General features: G+C 40.7%; 1 protein-coding gene across 4 annotated transcripts; it reads right to left on the reverse strand.

The window, feature by feature from the left end:
• Positions 1–1,462: 1,462 nt before the first annotated feature.
• Positions 1,463–25,961, reverse strand: LOC137128744 (large neutral amino acids transporter small subunit 4-like). 4 transcript variants are annotated; one of them, XM_067507220.1, is made up of 15 exons: positions 25,795–25,961; positions 22,830–23,053; positions 15,761–15,962; positions 15,618–15,673; positions 15,384–15,460; positions 9,299–9,391; positions 8,996–9,129; positions 8,358–8,566; positions 5,819–5,962; positions 5,564–5,581; positions 5,190–5,316; positions 4,978–5,110; positions 4,647–4,720; positions 4,158–4,281; positions 1,463–4,007 (listed from the first exon to the last, which is right to left on the reverse strand). In XM_067507220.1, the coding sequence occupies exons 2-15, from the start codon at positions 22,987–22,989 to the stop codon at positions 3,846–3,848; spliced, it is 1,713 nt and encodes a 570-aa protein (XP_067363321.1). In that variant the 5' UTR covers positions 22,990–23,053; positions 25,795–25,961; the 3' UTR covers positions 1,463–3,845. The 4 variants fall into 4 exon arrangements, with proteins under 4 accessions (XP_067363321.1, XP_067363322.1, XP_067363323.1 ...); XM_067507221.1 differs by lacking the exon at positions 25,795–25,961 and adding an exon at positions 24,621–24,643; XM_067507222.1 differs by lacking the exon at positions 5,564–5,581 and having other exon boundaries at positions 25,795–25,960.
• Between the last annotated feature and the right edge of the window lie 753 nt (positions 25,962–26,714).

Here is a 26,714-nt window from a genome sequence, read left to right on the forward strand (position 1 = left end):
TTATTGTACTTTAATTTTACTTGTAACTGAGGATTTCTACATCGTGGTATTGCTTATGTTTACTTAAGTTAAACATATGAGTACCTCACAACTACATCCAGCACAATCCATAAATACAGTGTAAAAGTCCTTGCCCTCCCAGAGGGTGGAGTAGCCTACTAGAGAGAGAGAGAGAGAGAGAGAGAGAGAGAGAGAGAGAGAGAGAGAGACTGTGTGTGTGTGTGTGTGTGTGTGTGTGTGTGTGTGTGTGTGTGTGTGTGTGTGTGTGTGTGTGTGTGTGTGTGTTAACGCCCCTGTGAGGTCAAATCAGTACAGGGAGAAACCGTCAACTGTGGTTCAACCTGTTTGCTTAAAATGACTAAGACAGTTCAAGTCCGCCCGGTGTCCCTCTGCGACTAAAAATAATGAGGAGCCTATTTATCACTTATTTTTGTAAGCAGATACTCAGCTCCACATACCATGAGTGTCACTGTGAGAATTTGCCCCATGCTGCTCTCCTTTGAAAAATCCCAGACACAGCTACGGAAATTAAACAAATTCTGTTTATCTGTGTTGAGCTTATTTTTTTCATTACAATTTTAACAACATGACATAACATACACCGTGGCTGTAATGTGCTACAAAATAAAAGAAATACAAACATACAAGACCAAAAAAAAAAAAACCTGATCTTAAACATCACAGGAATCCAATAATAACCTCATGTCAAGTCACACTAATTTATTTCACAGTGCACACCAGCAGGCTACACTATGACTGTCATGGAGTTAAATTACTGCCCTAATTTTATGTTTTTTTTTTTAAATGACATGTATGAATAAAGTTTTGTGAAGTGAAAAATAATTGGTGCAAAGTTTGGATACATTTAAAATGAATTCCCAGCAAATAAATTTAAATTTGTACATTTGAATCTACAAATGCACATTGTTAGAGATGGTAGTGTACAACATTACAATACTTCAATCAATTTCTTACCACACAGATTATCTGTGTGGTAAGAAATTGATTGAAGAATTGTAATGTTGTCATGCAGTTTGATTTATCATATATATATATATATATATATATATATATATATATATATATATATATATATATACACAGATTATCTGTGTGGTAAGAAATTGATTGAAGAATTGTAATGTTGTCATGCAGTTTGATTTATCATATATATATATATATATATATATATATATATATATATATATATATATATATATATATATATATATATATATATATATATAGAGTGATATAAGGGTCAGTGGTGGAATATGGATGGATGAAGATCTGAGAGGTTTGTACTATAAAGATACCACAGTGTAAATGTTTGGTTATATGCTGCACATTATAATTTACTAAAAATTAAAGATTGTGCGCGTGCAATTGGGGATTTATTACTTTCATCTGCATGATTTAATTCTCATTTAATTTCACATGCATAGAAACGTACAAGTTTGAATTCCGTTTTATATTGAAAAATCTTTAATTACACATATTTATGTGTTTACATACTCACATTCATACTTCCATTCACATTTGTCATCTAACCAAACACTAATTTACTAACTATCTAATTTTACTCTTAACAATTTTCTCTGATCCATTTCAGAAGACGACCTCATCCAGTTTAGTGAGAATGAAAATGTCTACAGTACTGACTGGTATGTCCATGCTTGACAAAGTTCCTGAACTGAGAGACAAGACTCTTTCCATCTGTCCGTGCACATAAAGGCACGGTTAACATGTGAAGCAATAGCATTATTTTGTATATATATAAAAATAACATTTTTTTCATTCCTATGTTCTGAACTAAAAATCTACATCTTAAGCTCTGAGTATACATTCTTTGTACCATGCACTGTGTATAAGATACAGTGAGGGGTTGGCCATTCAGAAATACATGACTGAGGTCCATTTTAGACATCTAAAGTGCATCATGTGCCATTCATTTCTTACTTAATCATTCATTGGGGGCATCTGGTGGCAGCAGAGGCTTGTCTCTCAGCTCAGTCATTGTTAAACTTTTCAAGACGTGTTTGGAAATGTGTTTGGATGAAAGCAGTGAAGGGATAGATGGAGGGAGAGAGGCAGTGCGATCCTCACTCCTCCCATCATCCATACACATATTGAGAGGCACTCTGAGGGTCATGGCTAGCTTTGAAAGTGCCTCTGTGGGTTATTGCCAGGCCAAAAATAGAGGAGTTTCACTATGTAATATCTGAAAACAGGAGCCTGAATAAATGATTATCTCTTAGGTATCATTCTCTACACAATCCCTGCTTCTGTTCTTGGCTTTTCTTTCAAAACCAATATTGTCTGTGTTCAGGCTTTTCAGAAGCTGGAGCAACATGTCTTTATCAGCCTGCTACTTTCAAGATAATCATCTCCCTTTATGTCTGTAAGTGGTGAATTCATTTTTCCCGAGCTCATCCTGTTTGTACTTTGTGTTATGGTACACAATTACCACACAATTGATTGGAAACAAAGATCTAAGTAGTAATGTGAAACACTAACTTGACTGCTTCTTTGGAAATTCAATGGTGTGAATCTGTTGGCTTTGTGATAAAATTACATCAACTAGCACCTTATGTGATACAGCAATACTGCCCATAACATGCACACATATTATCCTGTCTCCGTGTGATTGTTTCAACATGTTGTCCAGCACCTCACAGAAGCACTTATTGCTACAACGAATCGAGACTCCAAATCCATGCATGTAGGGAGGAGAACGGCGCAGGGCTCCACCTCTATGCCACTCCGAATGTTACATAAACACACTACACGTAATGTCTTTGTCCCGTTTAACTACTCTAATCACATTTACTCTTCCATATCTTGAAAGCGTATGTAGGGAACAAAGATTTAACAGCAATCATACTGCAATTACTGTACAAACATTTGATAAAAACAACAAACGGTTACATATTTCAAACACACATTAGGAATTTGTGACTTGGAAAACAAAAGAACAAACCACCATGGTGAATTGAGTGTCTTTCTGCACTAGTGATTGAGAGAAATAACAATACAGGACCAGCACGGTCTCTGGCATCATGCAGTTTGATTTATCTAAACCCAAAAGATAAGTTACTCACACTGCATTACATAACACACGTGCAGAGATGCTGCAGTGTTTTCTTGTGCTGGTAAAAAAAAAAAAGCCATTATAGTGTGAGTTTCAATCTGAACTGCTACTAATACTGCTGTTTGTGGATTCTTAGTCCATTAATGCCCTGGAGCACAAGGGGAAGCAGAGATTTCATGACCAAATGTGCCACTTATGTGTACTTTTTATACTCCTTCAAGAGACAGTTTAAACCCCACAAATAAAACTGATTAGCCTCATCAAACACAGTTTGTTAGTGTTACTGGAGTCCAACATGTTCACAATGCACCGGTTCTTTGAGAGGTGGCTAAAAAACACCCATACTGTCACTGAGAAATGATGTCCTCCACGTTCTCCTCACAGTGGCTTTCCATTGGTTGGCATCTTCTTCTTCTGTGGTGAAAAAGTACGAGTTGCAGAGGCGGAATCAGTTGGAGAAGATGTGTCAGGTTGCTCACAGTGTATACTCAGTAAATGAGGGAGGATGAAGCTCAGTGTCACAGTAGTGTGCAGTCATGTCTGACCGAACATGATTGCCTAGTATAGTGGTGACTGTGTAATTGGGGTGTACGTAAGGGATTTGTGTGTCATCGGACAAACTGGGAGAGATGCTGGAGGACAGATGCAACCTCCACCACTCTCCCCACACTTTCTTATTCTATGTGTTGTTTCTTCTGTGTTTAGCTCCTCCAGCTTTTAGGAGCTCATCTTCCTCTCTGCTTTTCCTCCGGAGCTAAACAAAGGCCTCAGGGTTGCTGCCATTGTTGATCTTAACATAGATCTTGGGATCCTCGTCGCGCTCGTCTCTGAGGCGCTGGAGGTGACGGCTGTGAAACAACAGGTAGGTGGGCAGGCAGAATCCCAGCATGCTCACCGCCAACAGGCCCACATTTACCTGAAGACATAAAACATAATGATCAAACCAACATAATGATACTGAGCTCTGACTAAAGATTACTACCAGTGTTCAAATGTCTATATATTTCCCGTTATTGTTGCTCCTTCTCTCAGTACTGCTAATATTCATATAGTTGTGTCATCTTACCCACAGAGGGTCACCCTCCAGGGGTCCCACCATTGCCATGAAGAGAGGCTGCTGGAGCAGGGCGAACAGAGCACTGATCAGAGACTGCATGCCTGTCAGGCTGCCAAACTGGGAGGATGGGTAACTGCAGATAAAGAAAACATGTGCGGGGTAAATTCAAGCAGGTGTTATCACTAACCTTGACAAAAAGTAGGTGGAAATTCTGAACATAGTGATGTGAAGTAATGATTGTTGATAATGATTGTTTTGACCAGTGCAAAATTCAAAATTGTGTCATTACTTTTGCATGCAGAATTATTTCATATCATACATCAGAAAGTATATAACATACTAAAGTGTTTTGTTTTGATTTGTTTCAAGAAACATGTCAAATTTGTGATATCTAACGGTATCAGTTTTTAGGTGTCCACATGTAGTCTATCTCATTAATAATAGATGTGTCCTTGTGTATTTTTATGCCATTATCCTTTGAACATGGGAGACACTTACACAGCAGCATAGAGGCCTCCGACTGCAGAGTGGATGAAACCTCGGACAATGGTGTGCAGTATAAAGGACAGAATCTGAAGGGGACAAGAAAAAAGACCCATTTCCCATTAAATGCCTGGCTCACTGACAGTTGCTCTGTCACAGTGAGAAATGGCTTTCATCTTTGATAAATGAGATTCAGAGTGAGTAAATAACATGCAAAGACTCTTTAGTCCAGTAGGCGTCACTAAAGCACCTTGAATTAGAATCTTTCCTGTCTGCAGTGTTAACTCTTTTTTACAGGGATACACAGCAACACAAGTTTTGTGTGCACGCGCGTGTGTGTGTGTACCTGAAGGGGCAGGTTAGGGATGATGCAGGTGACTCCAAAGCCAACCAGGAGCAGGTTGGTAAAAATGAAGGCTCTGGTGGCGTTGACAATCTTCTGAATCTGTTTATCAGGGCGACGGGGCTGACCCGGTTCCCTATAGGAACATCCATTAGATATACTGCATAATATGTGGTGTACGTAGAGAGAGATATTCTGTTTATGTGTGCACTCACCTCTTGGCAGTCTTGTCATTATCATCTTCACAATCTTTGAGTCTCCAGTCCATGACATAGCCAATCACAGGAGAAGTGATCAGGCACAAAAGCTGGAGCACGCCAAAGATGGATGTGTAGACGCTCACTGAAAAACAGACGATAGTGTCATCAGTGTTAATGTGCTATATTCTAAAGTTTTTAACATGAGTTGAACAGTATTGACTATTTAAGGAAGATGAACAAGAAGACAAACAAGAAGTTTGGTGAATTTTGCGAGGCTTCTGGGGCCACTTTATGTTTGCGCAAGACAGAGAAGTAGACAGAGAGCTGATAGGAGAAGGTGAGGAGTATAGCCGGTTACATCTTTGTAGAGTTGGCCAATGGTCCCTTACCTACTTCCATCCGTGTCACTGCAACAGGAAGCAGCGTGACAGAAAAAGAGAAGAGGGGAATGGAAAAGCAAAGATAGAGAGTTAGCAAGAAGCAACAAAGCAGTTTAGCTGAGCCGAAAGCAGCTGCAGAAGATTGTCAAAAAGCAGAAAAAAGACGAATAATCTTGACATAACGTGAACATTAAGTTGAGCACATTCAGATCCGTGTACTGTAATGTACAGTTTACTTTACATAGTCCCTGCAGCAACACACACCTGTGTTGAGGTCTCCATCTGTCAGAGACTCCAGGATATTGTTCATAGCTCCCATATAGAAGATAAGGCGTAGCTGGGTCACACACATTGTTATCAGGCTCAGCAAGAAGATGGTACTGAAGATGCTCCTCATGAAGGACTGAGCTTTGAAGGAAATAAAGGAGAGAACAATACAGTCAAGGCCAGATCAGATCAGTTTGCTCATATACCAGACAGAATAAGAAATAACAAAACAGTGGTTTATCTATTATAGGGAAATGGATGAAACACACAATATGAAATAAACAATGTTGGTTCCCAGTAAAGTTTCCCAAATTCTGGGAACTTAATGCTAGCCAGGACCCATATGTGACTTCATCACTAAGTATTACACTATGCTACTGTATTTTTATGGTATTTTATCAACTGTTGTCAAATGTTTCCCTTTGGAGGAAAGGTTTACCGGGTTTTTGCATTTTAGAGCACAGTGTGCATTAACTCGTTTACGCCTCCACAGTCTGAAGGTAAAGCAGCAGCACTTTCCTCTACAGCAAATGGCTACAAGCCCACAGATGCCTCTAATCCTGCATGAGATGTTCCGGCTCTTTACACTTTCTAAACTCTTTTCAACAGTTTAAAAGTTACAACAATGTGCTTCCCCACTCGGGGTACATCTACTGCTGCGCCAGAGGGAAGAGATGGTCATCTGAATGTTCCCATTGGCTCTTGGGTGCTATGATAACAGAACGGCACAAAAAGCTGAGCGGAAAAAAAACTCAAAGAAAGGAAAAGTTGATCATTAGTCAAAGCTGTAAATATAAACAGACACAACTGCCCATATAGTGAAGCACTAAACAAACTAAATAATGGTGAATGCACAGATGGAGCAGATGGTTTATTACCCAGAGCAACAGGTATCCAAGGATCTATTAAGAGAGTAGTTCAATAATGGCTCATGACTGTAATTCTAATGTTTTATAAGTCCTTCTACACACACGGAACATGACCTAAACAAAATGCCCACGTGTGCTTCTGCTACTGAAAACAGTTAAACTAAGAGTCTACACCCATCAGCTCAGTGAGGCTGAACCTACTCGGTAAACCATCTAAAATGCTAATGTAACCATGACAACAAGCCCTAAATAACAACTCTAACATGCTTGTACATACCAACCTAGTGCTGAGTTTGTCAGGACAGACACATGATTTATGCTTGCTACTGCTATTAAAAAAATAAAAATAAACGGTGTGAGCTTGAATATAATTAAATGTACTAAAATCCAGTAAGTGGTGGTAATAAGTTTTTGTGTTTTTGTGAGTGTTTTAAGCTACACACACACACACACACACACACAGAGAAAGACATAAACTTGGACTGGCTGATACTTCCAACCACCACAGTGCTTTTTTAGAGCTGCCTGTCAGCACGCCATGCACCTGCTGTGAGGCTTTTCTAAGAACGGGGTCCGAACTGATTCCACGGTCCATTTGGTACTAAAGAGACTGAGAGAGGAGTAACCAGACTTTCCCCACTGGGAGTCCCTGACCCTGGAGCTGGAGCCATGAGAGCCTGAAAAGGCCTGGGGGTGCAGGAGTAACAGAGGTAAGCTTAGTGTGAATGTGGATCAAAGGTAAAGGGACAATTTAGGAGTACAGTGTCAGGCTGCTGATGCTTAATTGTTGTGTACAGATGTAGGTCATCCCCTGAGGTTTTATGGTTTTTAAGAGATAAGAGGTGACAATGTTGTCTTTGTGACCAGCAGCAGTTACGTATAACGGAGGAGGTCTGTGTTTTTATGTTAATGTTGTGAGGAGGAGTTTATGTTCTACAACTGGTGGATGTCCCTTTTTCCCACACGTTATTACCTTTTAAAGTAAACAGTATGTGTGTATGTACACACATTAAGAATATTAGTGTGATTTACATTTATATAGAGCTACTGTTTCTGGTCACTTGATGCATGACCAAAATTCAGTCGCTAACTTCAGGTATCTGCTCTTTGGTCTTTAGCCACGTCAGGTAAACTGTGTTTTTCTGAGCTTTTCCACACAAAACAGCTGCCTGCTTCAGCTGAATGGCGAGAGTGTAGTTCGGAGGTGGAAAACACATGTATCCACATGTACACGAGGAAAAGCACAATGACTCGATTGTCAATGGGGAACTTTATAAGTGCTGATATCATTACGCCCCTCTAGGACTGTGGGGCGGCTTTGTCCATCGCGGCACTTTTAGACAAATCTGGCACACATGGCAGCTCTCCTGTTCACTTCATTCACAGCACCGGCTCTACCAGCAGCCCGGCTTTTGACATGCTCTAATGAGTATTCATAAGTAAGTTGACAAGGATGGCCTTCGCTTAAGACTGAATAATTTCAGCACAAAGATGTTGAGTTATCTGCGCTTTTGAACAGTTCTAGTTCAACGTATTCATTTATTTTTTCTTTCGACTCACAGACACCAGTGGTGCTATGTCAGCAGCATGTGGGAGATTCCAGTTCTCACTTCTCCCACACAAGAAAATTTCATTGTTACCTCACAGTGCTTGTGTTTCAGACTTACTCTCCTCTGCAGGCTTGTTCTTCACTTCCAGGTCGACGGTGGACAGGCACAGCTTGTTGGCTTCCTGTGTGGCCAAGTCTTTGGATGGTTGCTGCTGCTTGATGGCATTACCAACGCTGAGGCGGCGCCCGACCTTGTTCACCTGCTGATAAAACTGCTTCCCAGTGATCTTGTGGTCAAAGCCCAGCCAGCTGAACTTGATTTTTACCCTGAGGTAACAGAGGAAAGAGGTAACAAGGTTAAAGGTGATAATAGCCAGCACAGACAAGAGTCAAATGCTATCTATAAAAACAGGATGGGAAATACACAAAGGAAATAAATCTTAGCAGACAGGAGAAAAGGAAAAAGACAGGAGGAAGCAAAAGAGCAAAGCCAGCTGATCATCTGGGTTTATGGTCTTTCCTGTTTTAGGCCGACTTTGGCCTCTGCTGCACTGCACTGGGATTTACTGTTCATCAGTGTATGGCCATGCATGTCTTTGCAATCTTGTACATGAGTGTCTGATAAGATTTCTGTGCAGAATATAGGCTGTCTGGGCGCCATCTGAATCTATTTAGGTCAACTAATAGCATTACACTGTCGGCTTAATGATGATAACTGGCACCTACTGTCTATAAGCCACTGCGTGTCTGACTTACGTGAAATCCATGTCTTCTGGGCCGGGGAAGGGTTCCAGAGGCCAGTTTAGGAAGCAGTTGAGGAAGACAAGGCAGGCACAGCCAGCCCAGACTAGCAGGATGGAGATAAAGGTGGCACCCAGATCATAGATCACCTACAGGCAGAAGAAAAACAAACATCATAATGGAGAATCACATTCGATAGTAATAATATTCTTTCAGAGTCAGTGCTAAAGCATTGCCTTTAAGGGGATTCCTCACAACGCAGATGTGGACAGATTAATAAATATATCTGGATAATGTAACGGCACAGTGAAATGTTACCTTGATGCCAGGGAAGGTGACAGCAGAGGAGGCATAAGATCCAATCATCAGGGCAATGAAGGTCGACCTCAGGTCTCCAAACATGTTGGGGAGCTTTGGAGAAAGCACAAAAACAAATTGGGTTATAAAGTTGGACACATTGGATATAAAGTTTATATTAACATAGCAGAACACCTGATGTCCAAAGATCCACCTGATCTTCACCTGATCACCTGATCACCTAATCTTGATCTCCATTTGGCAACTATGTATGAATTACAGTGCTGTTAAACCAATGACACACAACATGCACACAGCAGCCCTGATTTTCTGCAACGTCACTGTGACAGCACAGAAGAAAACCTCCTCAAGTGTCTCAACCCAGTGTTTCAGTGATGGAACAAGGAAGATTTGTGCACTGCTCCCTGTGCTGCAGCATTAGCAGACAACATAATGTAGCACACATGCAGACAAACCCTCCACCCCTGTGCTCAACATTATTGACTGCTGAGAGGCGTAACCACAAAGTACAAACTGTGCTCTCTGTAGCAGGGCGTTCTCAAACTGTTTTTGTTCCGCCATTTAAAAGGGTGCAGTGACAGAAAAAGCAGAGAGTCATTTATCATAATGAAATTCAACTTGAGACATGAGGACGCACTGTTCTTAACTAGGCTACGTCAAAATGTAAACAGCCTATTTCTAAACAGCCTCTTAGATGCAGCTTAGACATTTATCATTCGTCACTGAGATGTTTTATTTACACCAACGGTTTGCTGGTTTCCAGTTCAACTTTTAATGTTGTGATATTATGGGTCATGAATGCACTCAGAATTCCCTCCAGTGGCTCTCTCATTGTCCTCATCTGGCTGTCCACCCGTCCATCCGGCCGCAGGGGTGCAGCTCATTAAGCAGCTGCTTAAACCCACTCACCCCACACAGACATTACTCCCCAGATTAATTGGACTGAAGGTGAGCTTCAAAAAATGCTACACCTCTGTCAGGACTTCCAAATTAACAAGGACTGGGATTCCTCTCGACCAGAGGAATCCAGTTACAGCATCTTAGGGGGCCACAATGACTGGCTTGGTGGGTAAAATTGGTGACTTTTGGCCCAGTTAGACGAGAGGAGACACTTGAGTCTAGCTCAGCAGACTTCATGTGGTCACAACAAAATCTAGGCCAACTCAGGATATCTATGCAGAGTCAACAAGTTCAGATTTCCCCGTTGCTGCTCTCTCACTTCCTCATCCTTTTCTCAGGATTTGAGGACACACTATGTACTTCCAAGAGTTGTATTTATAGCGCAACTCTTGGAAAGGGGCGGAAAAAAGGGACTGTATGAAAATGATTAGGGGGCACAGGTGCTCAGAATAGTGTGGATTAGTCAGCCCCTAACCTCTATGCCATTCACCTCCACGGCTAAAACACCTGGTTTTGTTTATTTACACTGAGAAACGGTTCACGCAGTTGCATTTCTGCAAAAATGCATGTGAGTGGGAGAGAAACACAAACTGTGAGCAAACACTGCTGTGCCAGAGGAAAAGCCACAGACCATCTGTGTGTGCAGAAGCACGTCCAAGACAGAAAACCACTTCTCCTCCCCGTTATGCTGACGACAAAAATGTTTGCATCACACCAGGAGTTTCTCTGGGTTACTAGGTCTGAATCAAAATCAGCTGCTGTTTCCTGAAAAAAAATTAACAAACCAGTTTGATCTGCTCACAAAACAAGAAGTAGGGATTAATGAGTTCAGAAACACGTCATTTTGTTAAAGGGTAGAGCAGATGTCAGGCCTGACGAGCAACAGATAAACGTGGGTTTTGTGGCTGGAGTCAATAACACATCAGTCAAACAGACATTCACGTCTGTGACTGGAGGACAAAGAACGTGATGCGGCTTCAGGTGCAACATGTGATTGACTGTACAGTAACTACTCAGTCACATGACAACAGATTTGATAAATGCTGCTTCCATGAAATATGCCTGCGATAAACACACATTGATCTTTTGGTCCAGCGAAAACCTGCCTAGGAAATTTTTTTCATTAGTGCAGTTGCTCTTGAATGATAATCAAAAGCCTCTGAATGCTATCGATGTCTTGTACATACACATAAAACTCTTCTGCCATGTAACAATATTTTGCTCATCAACCCTTCTTGACCTCATTAAACACAGGCTTTACTCACTTCATAACTAATTCTACTTGTGTTAATATCGTCACAGATATGAGAATCAGTACTTTTATCCCTGCTGTAAATGGTAAAGGAAAAAACAGAGAGAGCTCCTGTGTGCAGGTCCATATCTCTTTAAAGTAATATCCTCCACCATCTACTTTGTTGTTTCCTCTTCCCTGAGTAACTCTTTTGTTAGCTTCTGTGGTCGCTGTGTATTCATGCAGAGTTGAAGGGTAAGAACAGATGGGCTCAGTGTTTGGATAGCCACTAAAGGTCTATTTTAGCTTCAGATAAGTCACCTGGAGATAAGAGATCAGGGTCCAGCTAGTAGCAGGTGCAGGTTTTGTTTTTTTCTGATTTAATCAGATAAATTTAAAATAATCACAAAGTCCATTGAGACACAAAGACCAGCAGGAAGATGATCAATCAATGGCTATTTAAGTCAATACAAGCACTACTGTCAAGACTTAACATAATATTACATGGAGGCTTAAAAAATATGTAGGTAAAAATATGTGAATGAGTAGATTTACACAAACAGTGCACAGGAATGAATTGATCATCATCATTTTAGGTAAATGAAAACTAAAGTTAATTAAAGTCATCTTGGGCTGATGCCAAAGCATTCTGGAGGAGGGTTAAGTGCATGTACAACAAAAACAATTGCTTTTGAAATTGTTTTACATTTGTCTCACCAATCTGGCGAGGCAAGTTAAACCCACTCATTTGATGTAACCTGCAAATGTCACAAGCTAGTAAGCTGGGAAACAATGTAGCTATAGTCATTATGAGCAGGTTTGCAAGCTGGCATTTCACTATAAGGCCAAAACATGTTTTAGTGTTTTTTACTTCAAGTCAGCGTTGCCAGTTGAAACTGGTTACTCTGTGATTTGACCTTGTTTGGGTGAAAGTGCTGAATGTTTTTGCAGCCAAAGGAGATGAACACTGTATGATGAGCATATTTGCTTGTTGATAATATTACAGTCAAGCTTCAGAAGGAAAATAATCTTATAGCCTTATCTTTTCACTGAGGATGTGTTCTGTGTGTAATAGGTTGTAGCCTCAATATCTTATCTAATAAACTGTGCAAGATAAGCCTAGTAACACATAAGGAGTCAAATCTTCACATGTTGTACTTTTTTGTGTACTCATTCTCATTTAATTAACTTTCAAATGTTTTTGCATGTCCTGCACTTTTGCACCTATTTAGGGATTGTCCCTGGAAACAGTGTGATCTAAATGTTGTAACTCAAATGGAAAAAAAAGGCAGTTTGTGAGGTGACAAAAGAAGTGAGAAAACATGCTGAGCCTGAAAACCAGGCATGGAGAGGGGGTGGGGAGCTGAACAGAGAAATGAAATAAGGAAGTTGCTTTGCTAGAGCAAGTGGAAACTTGGAAACAGCTGCCTGTTGCTGGATCACTGAGAACCAGCTCTCACTGGTCCTATCCTGAATCACGGGACGATACTCCATCATCATAAAGAGTGGCCAAGTGGGCTTAAGATATACAAACACCAGCTGATAATTACCAGACTACATACCTACATCTACCTGACGTCATCTTTTTCTCCCCGTCTTTTGAGAAGCCTTTTTTTAAGGCTGATTTCTATGTATTTTGGACTGAAACAAGTCTTTTGACTCTTTAACGCCAAAAACCGAACAAAAAGCACGTGTCCAATGGAAATAAGTTCTTGGGAAAGTGGTGATTAGCGTGAACAAGGGTTAGAACTCCCTCTCTGTCTGACAGGGATTTATAGTCATTCCAGCTGCAAAGAAAAAAAAAACAAAAAAAACTAGATCCAGCAGCCACCTGGAGCAGCCTGCTGCCAAATGAGCCACATCCAAATGACCCTCAAATCACTGCGCACTGACCTTCAGCATTCATTCATCTTTTTTCCTCGACTTCTCCAGACAGTTGCCTTACTTCATGAGGTCACATGCAGAAAACTGGGCACGTGCTGTACTTCCTCAGTCTCACTATAACAGCCATTACATGACTGGATCGTAAATATAGACCACAACCTGATCTCACTGCCCTGTTGCTCTCGTCCCTTTACCGGCTACACTTCTAAATTTTCTGCAGAACAAGGTAGAATTTATTATATCTCCAAGTTAGACGCTTTCTCATTAGAGTGAAATTGTCTAGAATATATTTCATTCTGGACTGAAAAACTCATCGATTGCCAGTTCATTTGCCAGCTAACAGGCACATACAGTGAAAGTGTACCCAGATGGTTCAGTGACGAAAAAAAAAGGGATTGAAAACTGAGGAAACACACATTAATAATGCATTAGACAGAAAGTAGATTAGGGCGGCAAACTGAGCTTTAACATACTAGACCAAACCCAGGAAGCAGAGGGGGCTTCAACACGTGCCGACGACAAGACAAAGAACAAGAGGTGGAGCTTCATGTGGTTGTGGAGATTTGTGTGTCTGTGTAGAGGAGGTCTGTTAGAGAACATGTAGTTAGAAAGAGGAGGTTTTTCTTTAACATGAAGATGTTTACGAGTCCAGAATCAGAGGACTGACAACAAGAGAGGGGAGTGACCACCCCTCCATACTCTCCTCCTCAGCTTCACTCTGTTTTCCATCGGTGGGACACTGAGTGCATCGTCCACAATGGAAGAATGAGGAAGTGAAATAAAGAAAGATAAAGAGAACAAATGGCAGAAAAGTGTGTGTGTGTGTGTGTGTGGGGGGGGGGGGTAGGGCCACACAGTTCAGTTAGTTAAATACAGTAGCTGTCTTTCTGGGTAACAATTTTTGACCCAGAGACTTAAGAAAGGACAGGAAAAGAAAAGACTCACAGATAAACAGCCACACACAGCTCTATTTGCAACATTAAAAAAACATTTGTTGAGACCTGCATAGAGCTGTAGCTCAGTCAGTTTGGAGGCACTGCCCAGCTACAACAACCCACAACAAGTGCTGACATGGAATAATCTACAGTACTCGTGTATGCACACGAGACAGTTTTGACAGTTGTGAAGGCAGCAGCTGAAACTGGAGAAGACGAAAACAACCAGGCATGTAACGCTTGAGTGTGTGTGTGTGTGTGTGTGTGTGTCTGTCTGTCTGTCTGTCTGAGTGTATGTGTGTGAGTGTTTGTGAGCAACCTCTGTGTGAGTTAGTGTCAGTCAGGGTCCGAGTAGGTAGCCGGAATAGGAAAGAGTGAAGCATGGGTTAACACACACACACACACACACACACACACACACACACACACACACACACACACACACACACACACACGCACACAAACTACATTGATACAACAAACAGTCTAAAAGTTATATTGCAGTTTGTAGAAACTGTAGTTTGTAGAAACTTTGTTTTTAACGCAGAACACAACCCAAACCCCCAAAATGCAACTTTACCCACACACACAGTAACAGTGTGACTGTGTGTGTAAAATAATAATAACTCAGCTGTCTTTTTTCTTACAGCCAGAGCAGCAGAAGAAGTGAATAATAAATAACTAATGCACACACGCTTTTTCACGTGGCCTCTCGTGTGATGCAGCATTACCCCTGATGAGACCATAGAACTTTACTCCTCTACTCCTACCTCCCGTCTACAATCTGTATTCACTTTCTCTCAGCCTTTACAGACATCTTTCCCATCTCTCCTCCTTCATGCATCTTTGCAAACGTTCCTGGCTTCTGTTGCATCTGTTTCTCTGTTCTCTTATCACATCACGGTGATGCTTAAAATCCGCTGACAGTTTTTTCTTTCCAACCCCTCCCTCAACGTTTCCATCAGCTCTGCTTTTCCTCATTTCCTCTCTTATCACATGCAATTTTAATACTGCAGTAGGCTGGTTTGCTCATATTCATTTTATATTAAAAATCTGCTTAGTGTTATTTGCCTTTACTTGACAAAGGTTCTTTCCCAGTCATGTAGAGTAAGGCACTGTAATCGTACTCTCTTACCGTCAGAGAGGTGAAGGTCATGCACATGCCTCCAAACCCGTTCAATGCCAGTGCGAAGAAGATGAGGATGGACAGATCTGGAGGACAAAGATCGGATTAGAGAAAAAGGCAGATGTAGCTGGTTTGCTGACACAAGAAGACTGCCACACATGTATGATAATGGACAACTAGAAAAGCACAGTTACGAGCTGTGAATATAATGTTGGTCTTTAAATCATAAGTAGAGATACATACTGTTAGGGTTGCTCGCTCCGTAAGCAATGAGGAGGCAGGAGAAGGCAAAGCAGGCACTGTGAAAACAAAAAGACGAGCATAAAAATTACAAAGACAAATGAACCAAAAAGATCCCATACTCCGACTTTCTCCTCCAGCCTCACCTGCCCAGAAGTCTTAGCTTCCGCGGCCCGTATTTGTCCATCACAATGCCCATGGGAAGCGTGATGGCAGACAACAGGAAGGAGCCCACGGTGAAGGCCAGGTTCAGCATCTCGTCCTGGTCCATGCAGATGGGCCAGCCGTTCATCTTTAGGTACTCCTCCGCATTAGAGGTGTTGGAGAGGTTAAAGCTGGAGCTGTTTCCTGGAGGCCAAAAACAAACAAATAGGAAAAATAGATTCAGATTTGAGCAGGAAACAGTAAAGCTGCACTCTTTGGCCCAAATAGGTTTAACTTTGAGTAAATTACTTCACCCTTAAAAAACACAAGCACATTCTACAAACAACCATGTCCAGCCTGTGTGGTACCTGTTTGTTATTGCTGAGTTTCCGTTTCATGCAACTTAAGACTCCTACTTTATTTCAGGAATTTTTGTTCCTTTCCACTCGCTTGCTGCTGTATTCACCTTACAATTACTGAGAGCTTTTAGATGTAAATTGCTTCTGTACTTTAAATAAATACAATTACAATGCCGGGTTGATATTTATCTCTGACATATGTAGTGCTCATAGTAAATCCAGCATCAGAAATCCTGCATGTTGGAGATCAGTTTGCTGCACCACACAGACCATCATGTTCTTTGCACTGCAGATTATGATTATGAAACAACAGCCGAAAGAAGCCTGTTGACTAGTTCGGTCCTTCTTAACGTTTCAGTTTGATCTAAACCAAATACCCTGTTGGTATTTCGAGTGGGCTCATTTCTCTTGGAGGCCTGAGCTTCTACATTTACACCTCCCTCCTCCAGAGCTGAGCTGCTGACAGAGAAGTCAACAGACTCATTAAAGGTCACGTAAACAAACCGGCGGGAAAACAACACAATACAGGGTAAACAGGCAGCAGGACTAACCACATCTGAACCCCCGAGTTGGTGGTAGGGAGCTCTCTCGCTCAGTCTGCCTCCTGCTGAATCACTTGTAAACAGTCCACTGAGTTCATGTGGAGTCTATTTTTGTCTATCTGCTCTATTAGTCTGCTGCCTCTGGCGAAACTCTGCTGGTATCAACAGACAAAAGGAGGAAAACAACTCCTCATTCACCTTGACTTGATTTTGTTCAAACGGATTGACTCACCACTTATCAAATGTGTCATGTCTTAGTAGTCAAGAGTCTTTGTCTCAGTCCTGGTTGTCAACAGTAGCTCAAGTCTCAGAAGCCTCCAGTAAACAGAAGTGAAAATCCCTTTCATCTTGATTTCGGTGGTAACTTAGAAGAACAACAGGACGTTTCTATCTCCAATGAAACACATTCATTTGCCGAAGACTGGTCCAAACCCTGTGAGGTTATAAGTAGGTGAAAGGTAGCATGGTTTAATAAACATGTGTAAAGACTGCAGGGTTGTTTAAGTGCTTGTGCATAATTTCATTGAGCTGCAGAACATTAAAGAACAAGCAGCTGAATGAAGTTTGATTTAACATTAGGATTCTGAGCTGTAGTGACTGGTGGGCTTTTATAACATCCATCCACTTTCACTGTGCTGCATTATGGAGGGAATCAATGAATCTACTGTAGTATTTGGTCCTAAACAACTTCAGTCTTGCCACACGATCGTCAAACACCTCAGCAAATAGTTACCCATTGCACATTGTAGATGATGTAGATATCAAATATAAACTCCATTGTGTAGTAAAAGGAATAAGTGCCAGCACATAAATACACCTAGTGAAGATTTTGAAAACTACTGTATCTAAGGCTAAGAAATTTTCTTACCAAAAAACTGCCTAAGGGAAAAAATTCAACTAAATTCATGCAACAAGTCAACAAAAATATACTTTTGTGCCCCATGAAGCTGTACTAAAGGTGGGGATACAGTATGACGTAAATGAATTAACTAGTTTTTACTATTCTATCCAACTACATCTATAGAAAAGGGTGTTTAAATATGGGGTTAATGGTGCAGAAAACTGAGCAATGTCTCTTGAAAAACATTCACAGTGCGATACGCACAAAAAAATGAGAGAAGTGGTTTTGTAAAGAAAAGATATGTTTTATTGATGTGAAATCTATTCAGAAATGTTATTGATTTCCTTATTAATGCTTGATGAGTTTTCTGTGTGAAAATAAAAACTAACTTTGGTTATCTCTGGACTGTTTCTTTCACTTCAAGTTTCCAACAGCTTTATTGAGGAGGAGTTTGAAGTCATCACACATGAGCTTTTGGCGTGTGCAATCGTCAAAAAAACCATGACCATGTTGTGACAAGGAGCTGAAAAGCTTAGAGGCACTGGATTTTGCGGAAGTGCACAATCTAGTCCACTAAGTAAATGTAAACATGCTGATGTTCTCACCACATTTGTTATGCCCCTCAATGTGCTAACATCTGTTTATTAGCTCTAAAATGAAAGGACAAACGAGGCTGAAGATAATGTCATCAATTCTGCTAGGATTTAGTCAAAAACTATTTTAAATTCAGACACGATTACAAAGACAGTGGAAATGTTAAGATATCCCATCTCATCCTGTGGAAACCATTTATGCCTGCACCAAACCTCATGTCAATCATGTAATTTTAAAACCCATCTTACGTGGCTAAAAGGTCAAAGCGCGGTGCACTAGTGACAGTTTTTAGAAGCCCTGTGTGATAAAAGCTTTCTGTCCATAGAAGGATTATTTATTCTTATGTATCTCAGGCTGATGTTTGAGGTGAGTCAGAGCATTAAGTACTGACTGCTAGATGAACACAAGGAAGCAACATCTGGCCCCCGGCAGGTTCTGACTGCTGACTAATCAAATGGCTGCAGCACCTCTGAGTCAATACAAGCAGAGCCTTGATCATACACACACATGGGCTGACTTCACCCACTCTGAAAGGTTCAATGGAGGGAGGGTGTGTCTCTATCATGTCAACAGAATACAAACATTTGATTTCTGTCTGCTTTTTGCCCTACTTCCTCTTCCAAATAATGTCTTCTGACGCTACACAGACCCAACTCCTACAAAGTCAGTAGATTTAGTGATTATTACAATGTCATAATGGTCTCTTTCTTTGACTTCACTCCTTGACTTTATCAGTGACTAGCAGCCCATTAAAACAATGTGGAGGAATGGACAGAGGAGGAATCACAGAGGGTGTTAGGAGGCATAGTTGTATCAATAAACCTCTGTCAGATACAGGCTCTGCTCCTCATGATTAATGGCTGCTTGTATGAAGATACAGCCTTTACTGTGTAAAAGGCAATGGGGTCAAGCGATGGTTTAAAGGTCGTACAAGTCTTGAAAGGCCTCAAGACAACAAGGAACAATTTAAAATGTTGTGCTTCACGTGTTTCCTTTCCTATAGGAACAATGTACTATTCACACAAATGACTAAAAAGCACGGGATAAACTGAGGAGTTAAACAATAGAATGCACCAACATAATAATATAGTATGATAACACAACAACATAATGGTGGTATTTCTCTCATGTGACATACAAATACGTGAAACTGCCCACGTCACATTACCAGAAACCGGAACTAACTGTGGCGAGAAGAGGCTGATCAACCCGAATACTAAGTGTGAAATGTGACTTATTATGTGCTAATTAAACAAACTGTTTAAACAGGGTGTGTTAACATTTGCACACAAAGTGTTTTGTGACTTGACTTCTTTGTGACTTCTTTCTCACGCTCCTGACCCCTATTTGCTGTGACTCTGTGTTAATAATCAGATGTGCTGCTGCATTGGGACATTTGGCTGATTTGCTTGAATACCTTCACACATCCTGTGACTGTGCTTTGTTTTCTCAGTCCAAACACTGGGCTGACATTACAACGTGCTGCACCCGTGATCAGCTCAACCTCTCATTTCTCACTCTGTGCCATGTTAACTTACAGCAAATAACGGGGAACTCAGGAACTCGTCTGTATAAAATGTGAAAAGAAAAGGATGGTAATTAGGGGAAATTATAAAAAATCTTAATCACAGCACGTAAATGGATTGAAAACCACTACCATCATCAAAATGCAACCATTTTTTGTAAGAATGGTTCTCTGACAAACATAAACTACCAGACTGCTCCGTGCATGACCTGCTCTACTGTACATCGCATTTTGTACTTTAAACAAATCCTTCAGACTTTCAAAATATGAAATATCAAGTCACTGCTCCATGATTTAAAGGTCAATTCCACATAATTAGCGCTTGTTGATGAGAGTGAAACTGACTAACGTGAATGTTTTAATCAGAACTTTCCAGTAACTTCATGTAAGGGATCCCTATCAGAAACTTTGTTAGTGTTAAATGACAGCAGATGTACTGTTACTGAGGTTTTAAAACCCTAAAAATATGGAAGTGGACACTGACCTGTTGAGTATTCAATATAAAAAATAATAACACACAAAACAAACCAACTGCTTTAAATAAGATTTTAGACACTGAACTAACTCACAGCCCAAGAAATGCAGCCTAACACCATTAATATCAACCTATAGCAATGTTTTACACTCTAAATAACATACAGTTTCGATGACAGTGCCCATGTGATAGTGTGACTGAATGTGTGAGAGCAATTAAACCACTAAAAGGCTAAAATTAACTCTGCAAGGCTTTCATCACTGCTTCTTTGGGGGAAACCCAGAGACACAATACACACATGCACACATTCACACATACACTACAGGCAGGGACAAAATTCGAGGATCAAAGAGACAAACAAAAAACAGCCTGTGTGATAATCACTGTGGAGAATGAATGTTCTCATTCACCCACCAATCTGTTGCTGCAAAGCACAGTGATGACGATTTTTAGTATAGAGTTGTGTTTTAACAGACCTACATTGGCTACTGTGATAAGGATTTGTTATAAATTTTCTGCCATAAAAACACAAACTCACAATGAGCCACTGACTGCATCAGCTCCTTGCATAACCTTTGATCTGGGCGACAGTGGCGCTGGAGGTAGAGCAGTCAGCCACCAATCCACCAGTTGTTAATTCGATCCCCGGCTCCTGCGGTCACATGTCAAAGTGTCCTTGAAGAAGACACTAAATCCAACAGGTTGTTGCTTCTGGTGTGTGTTGGCCAGCTGCATGGCAGCTCCCCTATTAGTGTGTGAGTGTGAGCGCGAATAGTTGAAAGAGAAGCAGTGTAGAGCGCTTTGAGTACGAATAGGTAGAAAAGTGCTATATAAGTTCAGACCATTTACCATTCACCTTTGTGTGCTTGTATTTGCCCAGTTTTGCAGAAGTCGCAGGATATGGACAACATCAACACAAGTATTACGTCCTCTATTCACAAATGAGCTCAGGTGGAGATAATCCGGACACAGCACTAGGGAGCTGGGTGTGTAAAATCCAGGTAATGTCAGGGCCAACAGACTTGGGTGTTTGCGTTAACACATTCAGCCACCCCAGAGAAAGTCTGGAAAATGTCGGAATTCTAATGTTAAATTCTTCTTGTTGAAGCACTTGTGGATTCTGAGAGAGAAACACAAAGTCTGACAATTTGCCTCAAGTTTGCAAAGTTTACCACACATGCACACTCACAGGAAATTGTAGCAAATAAATGGAGAAGAAGAATAAAGAAGAATAAGACTGCATATACCTCAAAATTGTGACCTCTGGGGTCAATGAAAGCACTGGCCTGTTCAAATCACCCGCTCTCTTTAAGGTGAAGTAGCAGGACGAAGAGCTACAGATGCTGAATTTTTTTTTTTTGACTTTTAAACTCTATGGGAGTTTTTGAATGGTGTCAATAGGCCAAGTAAAAGCACAGTTATGATAAATAGTTCACATGTGTTCAATTGCATAAATTAAGATTCAAGACTCAAAAAACTTTATTGATCCCATTGGGAAATTGTGTTGCCTTGTTACAGCTGCTCTCCACGTGAAAAGTAAAAAAGAAAGAAAATAAATTTCACCAAAAAGTAAGAAAAAACCCAGCTAAAGGATTAAACGTGAATGAAATAAAAATAATAAATTAAATAAAAACAAGATGAATTTTGTGCAATACATTTTGGACCATCCTTTTTACAGAAGCGGGATGAGTTGAAGAGTTTAATGGCCACTGGGAGAAAGGATCTCTTGTATTGTTGTGTGGAGAACTTGAATGTGATCAGTCTTTGGCTGAAAGTCCTCCTCTGTGCAGCCAGCACGCAGTGGAGTGGATGGTCCAGGATTGAGAGGAGTTTGGACAACATTTTTCTCTCAGCCACAACATGCCGAGGGTCCAGCTTCTCCCCCAGAACAGAACCAGCCATCCTTATTAGTTTTTCCAGTCTGTTACTGTCTTCCACCTTCATATTGCTGCCCCAGCAAACCACAGCTTAGTAGCTGGAGCTGGCTACCACGAACTTATAAACTTTGAAAGACCGTAGACTCCTTAGAAAATACAGCTTGCACTGTGTTTTCCTGTATACCAATGTTGCATTAACTGACCAGTCCAGTTTATTGTCCAGGTGGACACCCAGGTATTTGGTAAATACTTGGTAAATAAGTATTTGTACACCGAAATTACTTCCAACCATCTCCCCATATGAAGAGAGGATTGAAAGGAGTCCCGGACTTTCTGAAATCCACCACCAGCTTCTTTGTTTTATCGATGTTGAGCTGGAGATGATTGTGCTCACACAAGTTAACAAAAAAGTTAGGAAAAGAAATTAGGACCGTCTAGTGATGCTTCGTCTCGAATATTATCCGCTTTTTTAAATGTTTAAAATGTTTTATTTTTTGTTTTGTTGGAACACGAAGTTGTTAAAAAAATGCTACATTTTTCTGCTCCGATTTCTGTTTCTTGTGTGGTTTTAGATCCAATGTGTTAATACATTATGTCAAAATGACAAAAATAACTTTAAAGTCGCACAGTTGAGGTTGTGCTGAAAGAAATTACACTACCTACTGGCATATTAAACAGTTTTAAGGTGAAATATAATGGTGAAATCAAAAGTATTCAAAAAGGACCAGATATACCCTAGACTTAGGGTTAAGTATTTGAAAGAATTAATTACTTTGCACTGGTAGGGGTCAAACAAATAAGCTCCTACTTAATTCTTTAAAAATGACAAACCATGTAATAATCATAAAGCTGACTCACCTGGTTCATTGCACAGGTAAGAGTAGAAGCCCTCAGATTTTAGCATGATGAGCAGGGATCCCCAACCGAGAAGCACAGCAGAGAAAAGCAGGTTCTCGATGACCGCCGTCACCGCCATCCACCAACGGCGAGAGAACGAAGTGGCCAGGGTGGGAGCCATGTCAGCTGGTTCGGAGGTACCAGCACACAGACCTGACTGAAGGTGAGAGCGAAGCTGCTGGAGACTGAAAGATAAGACAGGGGGAATAGAAACGAGAGGGTGATTAGAAGTCACGATTTCAGGAAATACACAGAGGTAGTAGAAGTACACAAACACAACACTCAATAAAGTAATTGCAGGTAGTTTTTCGCTAAAGTAATACTTAGTACTTTGTACCAAATGTAACAGTACTCATTTTTCAGATTGATGTACAGTATATTACCTATACTTATAGTCAATGCGTTAATTCTCACTTTAACCACTTTTTGTACCTTGTGACATAATTAACGAGTTAATTATATTATAGGTCAAGAATTGGCATCTGCAAAGCACCTAAAACAAGTCAAACAAGTGTAGTGGATGAAAAATATGATAAAATAGAAATCCTCAAGTTCAAATACCTCAAAATCGCGCTTAAGTATAGTACTTGGGTAAAAGTATTTAGTTATGTATCCTAATATGTGATACTCATGCCTGATTGCTTGTTTTGATACATCAAATTATTATCTTAAGTAACTATTAACAACATAATCACGTGAATTTATAGTAAATTAATCCCTGAGCCTGGATCAGATTTTTGTTCTATCCTGATGAAGATGATGTTGGTGGATAACACCTACAAACAGAGGACAGCTGAAGCTTTGGACACCACAAACAGCCTTCTGTCCATTTTAAAACCGCCCGCCCCATGACGCTTTTTATTGGCTTTAATGTTTAACTGGTCGACTTCTATTGGCTGCTAGTGACATAGCTCGTGCAGCAGCAACACATGTTGCATTCATACTCTATTTGTTGGAGTAGGAAAAGCGGGCTTTTCCAGGGTCCTTTGCAGCTAGAAAATCTTAATCTTGACCTTGGTTTTGTTTTTACCCTAAATCGCCAACTCAGAGGTTCTTCTTTGATGCCAGAAACCACAAATAAATTAAGTGCAGATTTCCAAATTCAGAAGACATCTAATACCGTTGTAAAATTATGTGAGGCGTACCTTAATTTGGTGATAACACCTTCAACAGGACCTGACTGCTTTCTGGACTTTAGTTTTTTTTTTGTCTGAACACATCAACAGGCATATTGCACTGTTTGAGAGAGAGCGAGACAGAGAGAATATATAAAATCTACAAATATTTATATGTGAAAAAAGAAAGGCAGAACTGCACGTGAATGCAGCACGAGATCCAGCCGGTTCGAACCGGTGCGGCGCGAGATTCTCGGTGCCATTCTGCTTTATCTAATATAATTGAACATCAGTAAGTAGGAAAACTGTAGTTACTGCGGCAACATTAAAGTCAATTGTATACAAAAATAATCAACAAAACATTGACCCTAATTACACATAAAAACTAATTTGAATAATGTTTGCCAACTAATCAATAGTTGACACAAAATAACCTGTAAGCAGAAATGAAGAAATGATTGTCAAGCTATTTAATTAATGTAGAAACTGTGACGCTCTCTCTTATTTTACACTGGCTACGCGCACAAACATGAGCCGACTTGCATCTGTAATAGACATTAATTATGATAGCAGCTTGTCTATGAATGTGTACTGGGAAAGCCTGTAAATTCATGCTGCGATTCATGCTGTTTTGTACCTCAGACTGTTTCCGTCTAAACACAAACTTGATATCACTTATAGCCTGCAGCGCTGAGGACCCTGGAAAACAGAGCTGCAGAACATGACATGACGCGCACACATGGCTTTGGGATTATGCGTGTTTTAGCAGCAGATCTGCCCATCACCACCCTGGAAACAATAAGACAAAGTATATTGCGGTGAATCATAAGCAGCACTGGAAACTGGTCTGAACTGGACTGAAATCATCCGCACAGTGCCCCCCCCTCAGCCTCAATCTGCATCTGCGTCAAGGTAGCCAGAACAAAACATACGTTTCCGGCTTCAAAATAAAAGTCTAAATATTGAAGTGCCTTGTAAAGTTTTGTGAAAAAAGAAAACATTGGGAATCTTTGGCATTGGTTAGTCCTGTTTTGCATCGCCAAGAGTAAACTTATAGGAACATTCACATGAGGTACGTTTTCCAACATCAAACTGCATTCATAATGACCAAGAACACGGACTGGTCCTGAATACCTAAAGAAACAATGCTCAGCTGTTTGCTGACCGGTTTGTTGATGCTTTTATTTCGAAGGCATCGCTTCCTTTCATGCGCAACCCTGTTTTGCAGAGGTTCGTTGCACTTCTACCCAAAGAGGCGCTCAGCTGTTCAGTATCAACAACAGTAGAAATACCCTCATGCTGCTGAAACAAAGACAGTGAACTACAGGACGACTGACAACAATAAAGCTTCCACACACACACCTCGGCTGTTGTTCTGCAGCATCATATCGGTTTCTGAGAATTGAATTAAATTATAACTTTCATGCAATGCCGAATACTGGCCCTCATGTCCGAGAAAAAAAAGAGGAAACAGAGGAAGTGATCGAAAAAAACAACTTCGACAAACTCAGCTTTAATCTAATACGTCTCTGTATGTTATATAGTGCTTCTCTACAGGACTAGCAACCTCCATGATCAGAGATGCAAAAAGAGAAACACTGACAGACGTGAAGTTGATAACCGTGTTAGTTTTTGCTTCTTCTCTGCAGACATTAAACCAAACACTGACAGGAAATGGCTGAAATTTAAGGAAACGCTTTGCTGAAAATTATGCTAGTGATGAGTTAATGTATGATGAGTCCTTGGATGAACCACGCAAAAATATGAGTCAGCCTCACCACCAGTGAGGAGCATCCCTGCGGAGGGCTTACCTGAGTCTGTGGATTCAGGGACAATAGAGTCGCTCAGTCCTCAGTCAAACCCGCCTCTGCTGCTCCAAATGTGCTTCGACAACAAACACACTGAGCACGGGGACACATTCATATGTAAAGTGTCTCTTTGGCTTCTTAGAACCACTATTTCTCCTCTCATCCCTCATTGCCGCTGCTCTTATAGGGGCGCAGGAGCCGTGCACAAACACCACCGCCTCCTGATTGGTCCGTGGCTGAGCTAGAGATCCGCCGGAGCCAATTACAGAGCTTTAATATTACAGTTGTGTTGCTTCTCAATGCTAAAATATTGCTGGGAAAGATATGTTTGGACACACTGAATAGCTGATCTATATGAGTCAAAACAGCTGGTTACTCTCATACCAAACAGGGTCGTACACGAGACAATACGGAACCAGATATAATTATGGAGCTGTTGTAAAAATTGAAATATAAACCAATAACGGCAAATGTTAAAACAGATGATTTTACTGCGTTGTTCAACTGTAAATTAACACTGAAAATAGTTGTTAACATGAGAAAATGACTACAGATTCCCAGAAATCTTTTGGGTGCAACAGAAAGATTTTGGAAACGGGTTTCTGGGCTTAAACAATCCCATATTACGCATTGAGGCACATTTCAGCAAGAGACAGGCCCTGATCCAGGATTAAAAGTCTAAAAACCTCAGTGGATTTGACAATTTAGCAAACAATCTGCCTCAGCAAGCTCTAATGCTTGTTTTCAGTGTGTAACAAATGTTTACACATGGTGTTTAAGCACAGTGCCACACCCGCAGTACATATGGACCCATCAGTGTGTGACTTTATTCACTGTTTACCCCCAACTTCTTGCTAGACTTGTAATTCCTAGAACTACACGAGGGAAGACTTCACATGTTCCAGTGGACAAGAGCGAGCAGC

This window comes from Channa argus, chromosome 6, assembly GCF_033026475.1.
Source record: "Channa argus isolate prfri chromosome 6, Channa argus male v1.0, whole genome shotgun sequence".
Classification (NCBI taxonomy): domain Eukaryota; kingdom Metazoa; phylum Chordata; class Actinopteri; order Anabantiformes; family Channidae; genus Channa; species Channa argus.